This window comes from Salminus brasiliensis, chromosome 8 (assembly GCF_030463535.1).
Source record: "Salminus brasiliensis chromosome 8, fSalBra1.hap2, whole genome shotgun sequence".
In the NCBI taxonomy this organism is placed as follows: domain Eukaryota; kingdom Metazoa; phylum Chordata; class Actinopteri; order Characiformes; family Bryconidae; genus Salminus; species Salminus brasiliensis.
Window position 1 is genome coordinate 40,793,405 of NC_132885.1, and position 12,885 is coordinate 40,806,289.

A 12,885-nucleotide genomic window follows, 5' to 3' on the forward strand; every position below is an offset into this window, starting at 1 on the left:
AGATATGGAAACCAAGTTGCCGAAAAGTTGCGAGTTATGAATCCTTATGGTTTTGTCTGCATCTCGTCACTGTTTGGCAACAAACCCTGTATCTCCATTATTGCCGTTTTTCACTTTCTGGCGTAATGAAAATCTGGCAGTTGTTCTTCGCATTGTGTCCAAAGTTCCTGATGAATGGACCAATAGAAATGCTCCAAAAGAGAGTGTTTACCATCACGGTCACGCAAAACTGCCCTCGTATCTCCAAAACAGCAACTTTACAGGAGAAGGAAAAAACCTTTCAATGGAAATCAATTAAAAAAAATCTGTGAATCCAGGTAAATTTTGGAGCGTTTCTATTGGTCCGCCCATCCTGACATTCTGATACAAGGTAAAGAATCGCCGTTGGAATCGAATTATACCAAAAAAATGAAAAATAGCAAAAAGTGGAGATGCAAGGTTTTTGCATTTCGTGTCACTGCAATGGGCGGGGCTGGAAATCAGAGGTGTAAACAGTCCTTCATTTTGGTTTAGCAGTTTCACCAACCAGTTAACGCTCCATGCACTCTGCCGCCTCTCGCCTGGGCTGTGTTTTTAATGTAGAAGATCTGCAGGGAGCGCGCTATAGGTCCCGCGGCCGGAGCCGCAGCGCGATTGGTTGGGGGCGTGAATTTGACGAAACTGACATGCGAGGTTTGCAGGTGAAATTTGATCGCCCGGAAGGCGTTTACACACAGTTCGCCTGTTGAGGCGAATGTCATTGGAATGCCTGGAATTTTGCACTCCGTTTCAGACAAAAACCCCAGTGTGACCAGGGCTTTATGAGTGGTGTTTCAGGCTGGACTGCTTCTGAAATGAGTCACAGTACAGGACAGAGCAGGGAGTCATGTCTTGCATCTTTTAATTATTATAAATTCTATATTTATATATGTTTTTTTTATGTAATTTTAGTTAATTAATTTAATTTTATTTTTTATTTAATTGTTTTAATTTGTATTTTTTTAAAATAATTATAATAAAAGCTCATTTAAATTTTAAATATATCCTTTTTTTTTTTAGATTTTTTATTTATTTTTATTTTATTTTTTTAAATCATTTCCTTTTTGTTGCCCCACCCACTACCTTATAAGTCCTAATAGGGACAGCGACAGGTTGTAAAAATCTACTGGGACCATTGTTTTTGGGACATAACAGCAGATCAGAGGCTATGCTAAAGTGTGTCCCTTGCCTTTCATGTGGGCTCTTAAAGTTTAAGGTTAAAGAAGCTGTACTGATCTGATGTCAGGGACTGATCGCTGGGGGTCTGCGCTTCAGTGTTTTTATGGGCCACTAAGTCTGTACGGCTGTCAACACTTCCGTTCACAGCTATCCCGTTTCAGTCTTCACTAACCCTGAGTAGTGTGTGTGTGTGTGTGTGTGTGCGCGCATGTGTGTGTTCATCGCTGATCCACGCTTTGTGTGTGTTGTGTGTTTTGCGCTTTAGCTGAACTGGGGGACTACAGTGAGGCGGAGAACCCATCCGGCTACCTTTCGGAGTACTGCTTCATCCCCAGCCAGCCGCAGGGCTTCGAGAAAGAGGTGGCCAAACATCACCAGCAACACAGGTCAGTTTCTGGCTAACGTTAGCTGCGTGGCTAGCTGATGTTTTTGGGATATTTCGTGAAGTGCTGACGTTCTAGCTCCACGTCTGCATCCTCGGCACACTTGCTACTCCAACACGAAGGGTACCCGGAATACAGAGGGTCTCACCGGTGTCCCTCTGATTGACAGAACTTCAAACGTAGTCAGTTGGCAGATAGCAGTAGCAGGAGGATGGGCAGATTGCCTGACACAGGTAGCAGGAGAGCCTGGCGGTCAGTCTTCCATCCGAGTCAGGCCGGACAATGGCAGCGGGTAGTTAAAGAAGGTGAAAAGGGAGGGAGCGTTTATAGAGAACAGAGAATTGCTACCCGTGAACTTTAGCAGAGCGAGTTTGATGACTTAAAAGGAGGGAGCCAGAAGGTAACGCAGACATGGGAGCAGCCTGAAACACTGGCATCGGTCCACTCCACCGTCCACAAACGACAGCACCAGCACCAGGAATTCTGCTACTAGGTCCAGTAAAAGCTGCAGTCTGGTTGTCCGGTTCTCGTCTTGCTGTTTTCGTCCTGACCGGTTCTCTTCACTCGTTCCTGCAGTGGCCTGAGCCCAGCCGAGTCCGAGTTCAACTACCTGAACACAGCGCGCACTCTAGAGCTCTACGGCGTGGAGCTGCACTATGCAAGGGTGAGTGAAACTCTCTTCCTTTCAGCTTCAAAGTGCTTAGTTTTAGCTTTGAAGCCAAGAAATTCCAGTTTGTGGGATTGTCTCGGTTTTGGAGACAATCCAAATCCATGTCTTTGTTAGCAACATTAGCCTAGCTAATCTCCTGGTCCGACCTAAAGATGATGTCTTGACTGATTGACTGGCTACATCTGGAGTCAGTGAGCAATTATGTTGATGAGTAAAGCTCATGAACAGCTCAGGTGTGTGTGTGTGTGTGTGTGTGTGTGTGTGTGGCCTCGCTCCCAAACCAATTAGCATCCCGAGCTGCTCCTGACCTCTAATGGTTTAAGCGCTTCCCGTAATCCATCGCAGTGTTAAACCTGCCCAGCCGCGTTCCCCGAAGCGGCGATCTTGGAAAGCTCGGCTTTCTGGCTTTTCCTAAAGCTGGAGGCAGAGCGGAACGCATGGCATACACACACACACACACACACACACACACACACACACTCTGTACATTAATAAGGCAAGTGTGTACGTGTGTGTGTGGACCAGACTGAAGCCATGAAAAGCTCTGTAGATCCCAGAAGCTGGCCGGAACGCTCTCCGCTGCCCGTTATCGGGGTGGTGTGCCGGGGTTCTAGCTTCTCTGGGTGCTCTCGCGTCTGAAGGCCTTCGTTGAACGGGCGGAGGTGACCCTCCCTACCGTACAGTTATGAGAGGTCGGTCCGGTCTGCAGACTCCAGGAGGTTTCAGGGCCTCAGAGAGACGGAGCTCTGGAGGAGGAGACGCAGGGACACACTGCTGCGAAAGATTTAAGCAGAGTTCTGTGAACTGAGCTCCGGCAAAGTCGGGTCAGAGGCGGGTTAGGCTGGAAGAGGCGTCCATTATTAGACCAGCGGCTCCTTCCGCTGACCCGTCTCTGGAAAGCCGCAACCTTTATAACCGACCTTTAGGATCAGTGTGGTCAACTTGCACTGTATGTAGGTTTTACATACGTAATGGGGACAAAAGTATTGGGACACCTGCTCGTTTGCTGTTTCTTCTGAAATCGAGGGGAATTCAGATTATTTGGAGGAGCAGTCCAGGGAAGAAGGCTTCGACCAGATCTCAGAGGAGCATTGCTGTGAGGATTTGATTGCATTCGGCGACAAGAGCCTTAGCGAGGTCAGGATGTTGGATGGATGATCACCACCCCACCTCATCATCCTCAACATCCCAAAATTCCAGGGAACACAGTTCCTCCACTGCTCCACAGCTCAATGCTGGGGGGCTTTATACCCCTCTAGTCCACGCCTGGCATTAGGAGGCGTGGTGCCAAGAGGCTTATCTGCTCCAGAGAGTCCTATTCTATTGGCAGTCCTTCTTCTTCTCTACAGGGACTAGACGAGCTGGGTCTAGTGCAACTTAAAGTAGCTGAATGCGTTCATTCGAAAGGGTGTCCATAAGTATTTGGACGTTGTATTTTCTCAGTTATCTCAGATTCTCGGGATGCATGGGATGAGGGTTTGAGGACAATTAGCCTAGCAACATTAGCCTAGCAACATTAGCCCAGCAACATTAGCCTAGCAACATTAGCCCAGCTAATCTCCTGATCCAACTTAAAGATGATGTCTTGACTGATTGACTGACTGCATCTGGAGTCAGTGAGCAATTATGTTGGTGAGTAAAGCACTAGCTCAGGTGTCTGTGTGAGTGTGTGTGTGTGTATGAGTGGGGGGGGGGGGTGGTTAACTGGCAGTACCACATTGGGTGAAAAAAAAAGGGGGCGGAGTCAACCTTCTGTCTGCTTTTTGATTGCTGTGCTGTATTTCTCCTGACCGGTGTCTCTCTTTCTCTCCCCTCATTACTGCAGGATCAGAGCAACACTGAGATTCTAATCGGGGTAATGGCAGCCGGGGTGGTCATTTACAAGAACAGGGTACGAATCAACTGCTTTCCGTGGTAAGTAAAGGCCCGAAATCTCAACACGCAGTTAACATGCGCTGCAGTTCGTCTTGGAGGAGCATTGCTGTGAGGATTTGATTGCATTCAGCGACAGCTCTTTCCAAAAGTACTGGATGGAGCTTCACCATCATTCCAGAGAACAATGCTGGGGGGCTTTTTACCCCTCTGCTAGCCCACGCCTGGCATTATTAGGCAGCATGGTGCCCATAGGGTCATGATGTTGATCTGCTCCGGAGAGTCCTATTCTATTGGCAGTACTTCTTCTCTACAGGGACTAGACAAGCTGGGACTAGTGCAACTTAAAGTAGCTGAGTGCATTCATTAGAAGGGGTGTCCATAAGTATTTGGACATAATGTGTATTTTATATATATATATATATTTTTTTTTTAATCACTAAGTACAACAAAACTGTCTTTAGTTTGAATTGTGTTCTTAATTATTTTTTTTCTCTTCATATGACTTCTAAATGTTCTCCTAAACGTAATCGGCTCCTTGGCGAAGATTGTCAGATTTTGCTAAGTTATGGCACTAAAAAATATATTAATAATATTACTTTTTGTTAGTTTATTTTTATTGTATTATTTTAGTATAAAACATTTTATATTTATTTAATTGTTATTTTTATTGTATTTTTATTTTTATTTTTTTAAATTATTATTATTATTTATTTATTTATTTTTTTGCTTCTTTAATGCTGTGTTTTTCCTGGTTATGTAAAACCATCTGAAAGTCCTCTGTGTCTGAACGGTGCCACACAAATAAACTTGCCTCGCTAAACTAGTCTCTGACCTCCTGCTGGGCTTGCCCTGCTCCTCAGTCTTCTTAAATTGGAGGGATGACACCCAGACCCCTTACACACACACACACACACACACACCCCCGCCTTATTTTCTGATGACACACTCTCCTTGTTCTCAGAAGCAGCTGCTGCTGGAGTCGTTTCCCCAAGAACAGCCTTCTTTTTTGGAAACCGGCGCGCAGATGCTTTCCAGTCAGGCTAAATTTAGCGCCGCAGAGGGGTGCACTCTAGCCCCTCCTGCGAGCGTTCGGGCTTGTTGTGCGTATTGATTATCCCGTCACTTAGGTACTCTCCCACTCCCCCCACCCCCATTTTCCGCCCAGTTAAACAGGGGGCTGCCCAGTATGGGTGGGTTACATGTTTTTGTTTGTTTATTTATTTATTTGTTTACACCCCCCCCCCCTTTTTTTGGAGCCCTGTGTGTTGATCATACTAGCAGTGTAGCGCCAGCTTGTCAGGCATGACTCATGGTGTGTGTGTGTGTGTGTGTGTGTGTGTGTGTGTGTGTGTGTGTGTGTACACGCACACTCTGTCCAAATGTTTATGGACACCCCAGACAATTGCTAAATGCATTCAAGTTGCACTCATTGCTGACACAGATGTGAAAATGCACACACACAGCTTGTCTAGTCCCTGTAGAGAGAAGTACTGCCAATAGAATAGGACTCTCTGGAGCGGATTGGCACCATGCTTTCTAATGCCAGGCCTGGGCTAGAGTGGTATGAAGCCCCCCAGCATTGAGCTGAGAAGCAGTGGAGGAGCAGTGGTGGTGCTCCATCCAGTACTTTTGGCATGAGGTGGGGTGGTGATCAATCATCCAACATCCTGACCTCACTAACTCTTAAATCCTCACAGCAATGTTCCTCCGAAGCCTTCTGTCCCTTCTGTCCCTTCTGTCCCTGCAGTCAGACAGTTACTCCAACAAAAGCAGGATCAGCTCTTTTTAATACTCTTGATTTCTGAAGAAACAGTGAATGAGCAGGTGTCCGAATACTTTTGTCCGTTTAGTGTATATACATGTGTAGTTAACGCTGCCTTGGAAGTGCATGTCTTTCTGTGTTCCTCTGTGCCCGAGTTAGTGAAAGTGTGTGTGTGTGTGTGTGTGTGTGTGTGTGTGGCCTCATAAAGTGAGATATATTTAGGCCGACTGTGAGTCAGGTCTTAATAGGAGAAGTGCTTTTGTAGGGGAAAGGGAGGGGAGTTAAATGGGTCAGGAGACGTCCACAAATTATGAGCAGCTTTCATTGTATGTTTGCTGATGTCACTCAGAGCCCTATTCTAACATGTTATGCTCTCTCTCTCTCTCTCTCTCTCTCTCTTTTTTTTTTTTTTTTTTCTCTCTCTCAGGCTGAAGATCGTGAAAATCTCGTTCAAGTGCAAACAGTTCTTCATCCAGCTGAGAAAAGACGCTGTAAGTTATCCGGCTGTTCCATTTCTACCTAATAGATTTCAGAAGGTGCTAGGGCCTAGGGCCCTGTTCACACCGGCCATTAACATACACTATACGTGCAAAAGTATCCGGACGCACCTTTTATTATGTGCGTTCAGCCTGTTTAATTTGGGCTTTGCTGCCGTGGAGCTGACTTCTCTGGAGAGCTGGAGCTCCAGCCGATACCTGTGGGCGGAGTTTGAGTGGCATTTGTTTTTTTATTTTTTATTAATAACTAATCATCCATCATCAGTACCAGACCTCACTAATGCTCTAATGGCTGAATACAATCAAATCCTCACAGCAATGGAAAGGAAAATCCTCAGTTCTCATTTTCCGTGCCATTATCCGTGCCCATCATCGCACTGCTGCATAATATTGCAATGCCAATCCTGACCAATCAGTACCTGACCTGACTACTGCTCTCATGGCTGAATGCCATCAAATCCTCACAGCAATGTTCCGAAATCTAATGAAAGTGCCCTTTGCAGAAGAGGGCAACCTTTTCCCACCCTGTTATTATTACCCTTTATTACAAAAGCTAGTCTAAAAATAAGCTGGTGTCCACAAACTTTAGGACGTTTTAGCCTGCAAGCTGTCAACACTGTCGCCGCCATGCTGAAAAAAGCGTGGCCCTTAATTATGGCCCCGCCGAGGGAGAGCGGGGGAGAGAGAGGCTCTTTAATTCTCATTAATTATCAGGATCAGATAATGTACTTTTCACATGGGCCGGGGGCCGAGGGCCACAGGGGGAGATCATCGAGACCCCAGTGCGCCAGTGCTCCAAACTCACGTCGCCACGGCAACCGACCCTCCCTCTCATCCCCTCCCATCCAGTCCCGCAACTCGCCCCGGAGCCCTGAAAGCACCCGGGCGGTGTGAATAATGCACAGGGGCCCTTTTGGAGGCAGTTGTTCTAAAAGCGAGGATTCAATGGTGTCATGATCCATAATTCATGGCCAGATGGCTCGACGTGGCTGAGTAGGTCCAGTTTATTAATTTATATATTTATCCCCCCCCCCCCCCCCCCTCCTCTGTCTCTGGCCCTCCCCCCTGAGCCTGGGTAAGTGTGTGGGGCTGAGTGGCAGCCCTGCAGATTTACAGAAGTGGAGAAATGCACTTTCTGCCCTCCGCTGCTCCCCAGCGCCCAGTGGAGCCTCAGCAGCCGGAGTTTTGCCAGTTAACAGGTCCTGCAGGAGCGGCGTTTCTAGCGGAGGCTCGTGTTGACTGTATAATCAGGCAGCTGTTGGACGGGGACGGGGTGTTTGCTTGTTTGTTTGTTTGTTTATTTATTTATTCATTGCCAATTTAGCCTTTTCATTTTCCAGCATTTTATTCCATATTATTCATATAAATAATAAAACAATAAATATATTAATCATAATAAAATAAATGTCACATTTTAGTTGATTTATTCATCTATTCATTGTTTAAATCTATTTTATTTTCCTGTTATTTGAGAATATTGGGGCTTTTTTATGATTTATGATTTGAGAATGATTTTGGAAAATCAGATTTGGGCCACTTTACCTTCTACGTGAACTTGGCCTATTTATTGGAAACATTGGTGTGGATATTCCGAATATATCTATATATGTATTGTAGCACCAAAAGTACGGGTATGTATTCAATCAAACCCCCCACACATTCGAGCTCACCCCCACGCTCACCCCCACGCCTTCTTTTTACCTTCACCCTTTTCTCTCCTCAGAACGAGACGCGAGAGACGCTACTGGGCTTCAACATGGTGAACTACAGAGCCTGCAAGAACCTCTGGAAGACCTGCGTGGAGCACCACACCTTCTTCCGGCTGGACCAGCCCGTGCCCCCTCAGAAGAACTTCTTTGCACACTACTTCAGCTTAGGGTCCAAGTTCCGCTACTGGTGAGACCCAGATGGTGGAAGCAGGTTTTTCTGATGAGTCTAGAGGCCAGGCGCACGAATCCCAGATGAGGTCCGGTTTTCTCCTGTTTGTGTTCTCCACATGTCCAGGAAAAGCTTGACCTCAGTCAGCACTGGCCACCACGGGCCTCGATTTACGAGATGAAATATTGATGATGCTTTTAGAGACACTTTAGGTGGTTTGGTGGGAAGCCTGGAAGGAAGTTATTTACTTTGCTTTGTCAGCGTTTTGAACCGCTTCTGTTCATCTACTCTCCTTTAATTAGGGTTGAATTATAGAGCATGATATGGAGATGATCACTATGAGTTTCTGAGCCTGAATGTCTGTCTGTCTGTCTGTCTGTCTGTCTGTGTTCACAGTGGAAGGACAGAGGCACAGTCTGTGCAGTATGGCAAGGAGAAGGGAATCAAGGACAGAGTGTTTGCAAGGTAATGTTTAATAAGTCCTTTAACCTGTTGGACAGTGGCTCTGTCCAGCAGCATGTATAAATAAAGAACTGTGTGTGTGTGTGTGTGTGTGTGTGTGTGTGTGTGTGTGATTGGTGAACTACAGCTGGAGGTATACTGGATAATACTGTGATAAGCCCTAACGCAAACACTCACACACCCAACACACAGGGTAACCATTAACTCAGTGTTTACACAGCTTCAGTAATTCTTCAGACCTCAACAAAAAGGCATATCAAGGGTGAGACCCCTGCGCTCCATCAGCACCGGCACCCTACACCCCATCAGCACAACCGCACCATCCCTCTTGCCCCGTTGCTGTCCCATCTGATACCCCAGCACCCCGTCAATGCCTCTGCCCCAATCCTCTGCACCTCATCGCTCCTCCTACCTCATACCCTTGCACCCCGTTGCTGTCCCATCTTATACCCCTGCGCCCCATCAACACCCATTCCCCATCGCTCCTTCTACCTCATACCCCTGTGTCGCATCATGCCCCTGCAACCCATTGCTGCTCCTATACCATGCCCCTGCACTCCGTGGCTGTCCCATCTGATACCCCTGTACCCCATCAACGCCTCTGCCCCTATCCCCTGCGCCCCATCACTCCTTCTACCTCATACCCCTGTACCGCATCATGCCCCTGCAACCCATTGCTGCTCCTATACCATGCCCCTGCACTTTGTGGCTGTCCCATCTGATACCCCTGTACCCTATCAACGCCTCTACCCCAAACCCCTGCGCCCCATCACTCCTTCTACCTCATACTCTTGCACGCCGTGGCTGTCCCATCTGATACCCACACACCCATCAACACCATGCCCCTGCACCCCTTATTTCTTCCCTGTCTCATACCCTGCCCCATCCCTTGCCCCTGCCCACCTTCTCCACCCCCACGTCAAACCCTTGTGCCCCGCATCCCATCTCTTCCCCCCAGCTCCACCCAGCGGGGTGGTGACCATCCAGCATGGATAGCTGCTCATCCCGAGCGGCTCAGATGTGATTTCATTAACCGACGCTAATTTGCTGGTTAACGTGTTGGCAGGGGGGTCAGGTGACCCCAAGAAGCCTCGGACAATAACATAAGAACAGTAGTTTGTAGTCTTTTTAGTTGGTGGGCGGAGGAAACCTCATTGGACATGTCCCGTCTCTTTAAAAACCTTCTAATGGTCCGTTCAATTTGAAACTTTGATCAAATTAACTCTGTCCAGGACGTAGAGCTAAAATGGTAAAATGATATCATGATATTTAAAGACTGCTGCCCTGAGTACCGTGATTTCTACTCAATGTAGGCTTCACTCCACTCCGTTAGATAGGACCGACTACACCCCTACAGGACGTCACGCATCTCACATGAGTGAGTTTGCCACTGTGGACCCAGCTAACCCCTATTATGGTCCATGCCCTGACGTCCCGCTAGTGTCCTTTGAGCCAAGGGTGGTTATTGCTACTGTTGGGTAGGTGGTCATAATATTTTTATATGACGGTACGTTTAAAAACGGTACGTTGGTCCACGGTTCAAGTACATGTGGAAAAACAAGTGGTCTGATGTACTAGAAAGGCCCACCTGGGGCCTTTTTTTTTTTTTTTTTTTTTTTTTTTTTTTTTAAATTATGGGAATATAGCTCTGTGGTGGGTTCCTTTGTATCTGACAAGAAGATTGACTCAGAAGCCTCCGGTTGGAGTTCTGTTTTCCAGGAATTTAGCTGGTTATGCTGTCACACGTCAAGCTACAGCCCTGTGGGAGAACAGGTGTGATGCAACACTGTAAATGCATTAGTTGGGCAGGGCAGGGACAGCGCGACTCATCCAGAAGACCTGGAGGTTTGTGCAAGAAAGACGTGATGACATCTGAAATTCACAGAAAGGCAGCAGTCTGTAGGTGGTCTGTAGAAGTGCTGGGGTGTTTTGGGGGCATCTTATCAAACTTCAGCCCTGTCAGGAAGTGTTGAGGAGGCTCAGAGCGTCTATCTGCAGCTACTTTGGTCCGTCAGCTCGTTCATGGTTTGCGAGTTGTCATTAAGTGTATTAGTGACCTTTTTTTTCTTCTGTGATCGTGATCCCGTTGACACGAGACAAAGAACATGCCATGTTTCCACAGATCTCCCAGCAAGCCCCTGGCCAGGAAACTGATGGGTGTGACGGACTGGGAGGCAGTGAGCAGGAACTCGCTGTCTGAGGAGAGGCTGGAGACCCAGAGCCTGCCCACCCGCTCCCCTCCTGGAACGCCTAACCAGTGAGTGACTCTCAGCAGATAAAAGTGTCTGAAACCAACTGTAACCCGACAGAATTCCTTATGAATCCCACTGGAATATGACAGAAATACATCTGAAACCGTCTATGATCCAACAAAATTTCATCTGAACCAGATTGTAGTTAGTTCAGAATTTACATCTGATCCCATCTATAATCCAACAAAATTCCATTGAAATCCCACTGTAATGCAGCAAAATTTTATCTGATCCCAACTGCAGCCCAACTTTCATCTGAATCGTCCAAATTGTCCCAGTTCCAATGTAACACAGTAAAATTTAATCTAAAACCTTTTATAATTGTAGTTTATCTAAGTTCAAAAATTCCATCTGATCCCAACTGCAGCCCAATGACGATCCATCGGAATCTCACTATATCGCTGCAAAATTTGATCCCATCTATAATCCAACATAACTCCATTGAAATCCCACTGTAATGCAGCAAAATGTCATCTGATCCCAACTGCAGCCCAACAAAATTTCATCTAAATTCCAATGTAACGAGGCACAATTCCATCTAAAACCATTTATAATGTAATAAAATTCCATTTGAACTGGATTGTAGTTCATCTGAGTTTAAAAATTCCATCTGATCCCAACTGCAGCCCAACAAAATGTCAAGTAAATTCCAATGTAACGCAGCAAAATTCCATCTGATCCCATCTATAATTCAACATAATTTCGTCTGAGCCGGATTTTAGACCAGCAATTTCATCTGAGTTCAAAAATTTAATCTGATCCAAACTGTAGCCCAAGAAAATTCCATCGGAATCCCACTGTAACGCAGCAAAATTCCATCTGATACCATCTATAATCCAATATAATTCAGTGTGAACCAGATTGTAGAGTTCAACAATTCCATCTGATCCCAATTGCAGCCCAATGACATTCCATCGGAATCTCACTATAACGCAGCAAAATTCCATCTGATCCCATCTATAATCCAACATAACTCCATTGAAATCCCACTGTAACGCATCAATTCCATCTGATCTCAACTGCAGCCCAACAAAATTTCATCTAAATTCCAATGTAACGAGGCACAATTCCATCTAAAACCATTTATAATGTAATAAAATTCTGTCTGAACTGGATTGTAGTTCATCTGAGTTCAAATATTACATCTAATCCCAACTGTGTAGCCTAACGAAATTCCATGGGAATCCCACTGTAATCTGATCCCATCTATAATTCCGTACGAGCCGTATTTTAGACCAACCATTTTATCGGAGTTCAAAAATTTTATCTGATCCAAACTGCAGCCCAAAAAAATTTCATCTGAATTCCAATGTAACACAGCAAGTTCTGTCTAAATCCGACTGGAGTCTCACACAGTTCCATCCCAATCTGGCAGTGGCATGGCAAAATTCTAGCTGAATCCAACTGTAGCCCGTCAAAATTCCGAACCGGACAAAAGCCCATGACTCCAACCAGACGACATTTGTTCTAACCTCAACTATGGCCCAACAAAGTTCCACCCGTATCCCGACACGATCCCGTCTGAACTCGACCGAATCCCGACAGACACTCGAGAAAGGCCCTGCTACTTAGATACTCTGGGGTTGAAGAGTGTGTGTTGGAGCTGGGAAAAAACACTGAAACGTGCACTGCAGGGACACCCCTGGAAGCAGGGTTGGGAACCACTGACCCTCTGCATCTGCAGCCAGGACACACCCGGTTATTAATGGCCTGGAAGTGGTTTAGAAAGTAGAAGGCAGGTGCCGTGTGTGTGTGTGTGTGTGTGTGTGTGTGTGTGAACGGTGCTGGCATCTCTAAAGAGGCACAGAGTTTCAAGTGGAGGCCGACCCGCAGAGCCTTTCAGGAGAAAGGCGACAAGATGAGCCCAGACAGCTGCCTGCAGGGCGGGGCATGGAAACCAGGCGCTGCC

General features: G+C 46.4%; 1 protein-coding gene across 1 annotated transcript in view; it reads left to right on the top strand.

Moving 5' to 3' along the window:
- The window catches only part of ptpn4a (protein tyrosine phosphatase non-receptor type 4a), a 60,412-nt gene that overhangs the window by 28,918 nt on the left and 18,609 nt on the right, over positions 1 to 12,885 (top strand). The window contains exons 8-14 of the mRNA XM_072686601.1: positions 1,463 to 1,583; positions 2,157 to 2,244; positions 4,076 to 4,164; positions 6,315 to 6,378; positions 8,108 to 8,280; positions 8,659 to 8,727; positions 10,847 to 10,981. Of these exons, the coding sequence (XP_072542702.1) occupies positions 1,463 to 1,583; positions 2,157 to 2,244; positions 4,076 to 4,164; positions 6,315 to 6,378; positions 8,108 to 8,280; positions 8,659 to 8,727; positions 10,847 to 10,981 (739 nt within the window). The remainder of the gene's footprint in view (positions 1 to 1,462; positions 1,584 to 2,156; positions 2,245 to 4,075; positions 4,165 to 6,314; positions 6,379 to 8,107; positions 8,281 to 8,658; positions 8,728 to 10,846; positions 10,982 to 12,885) is intronic.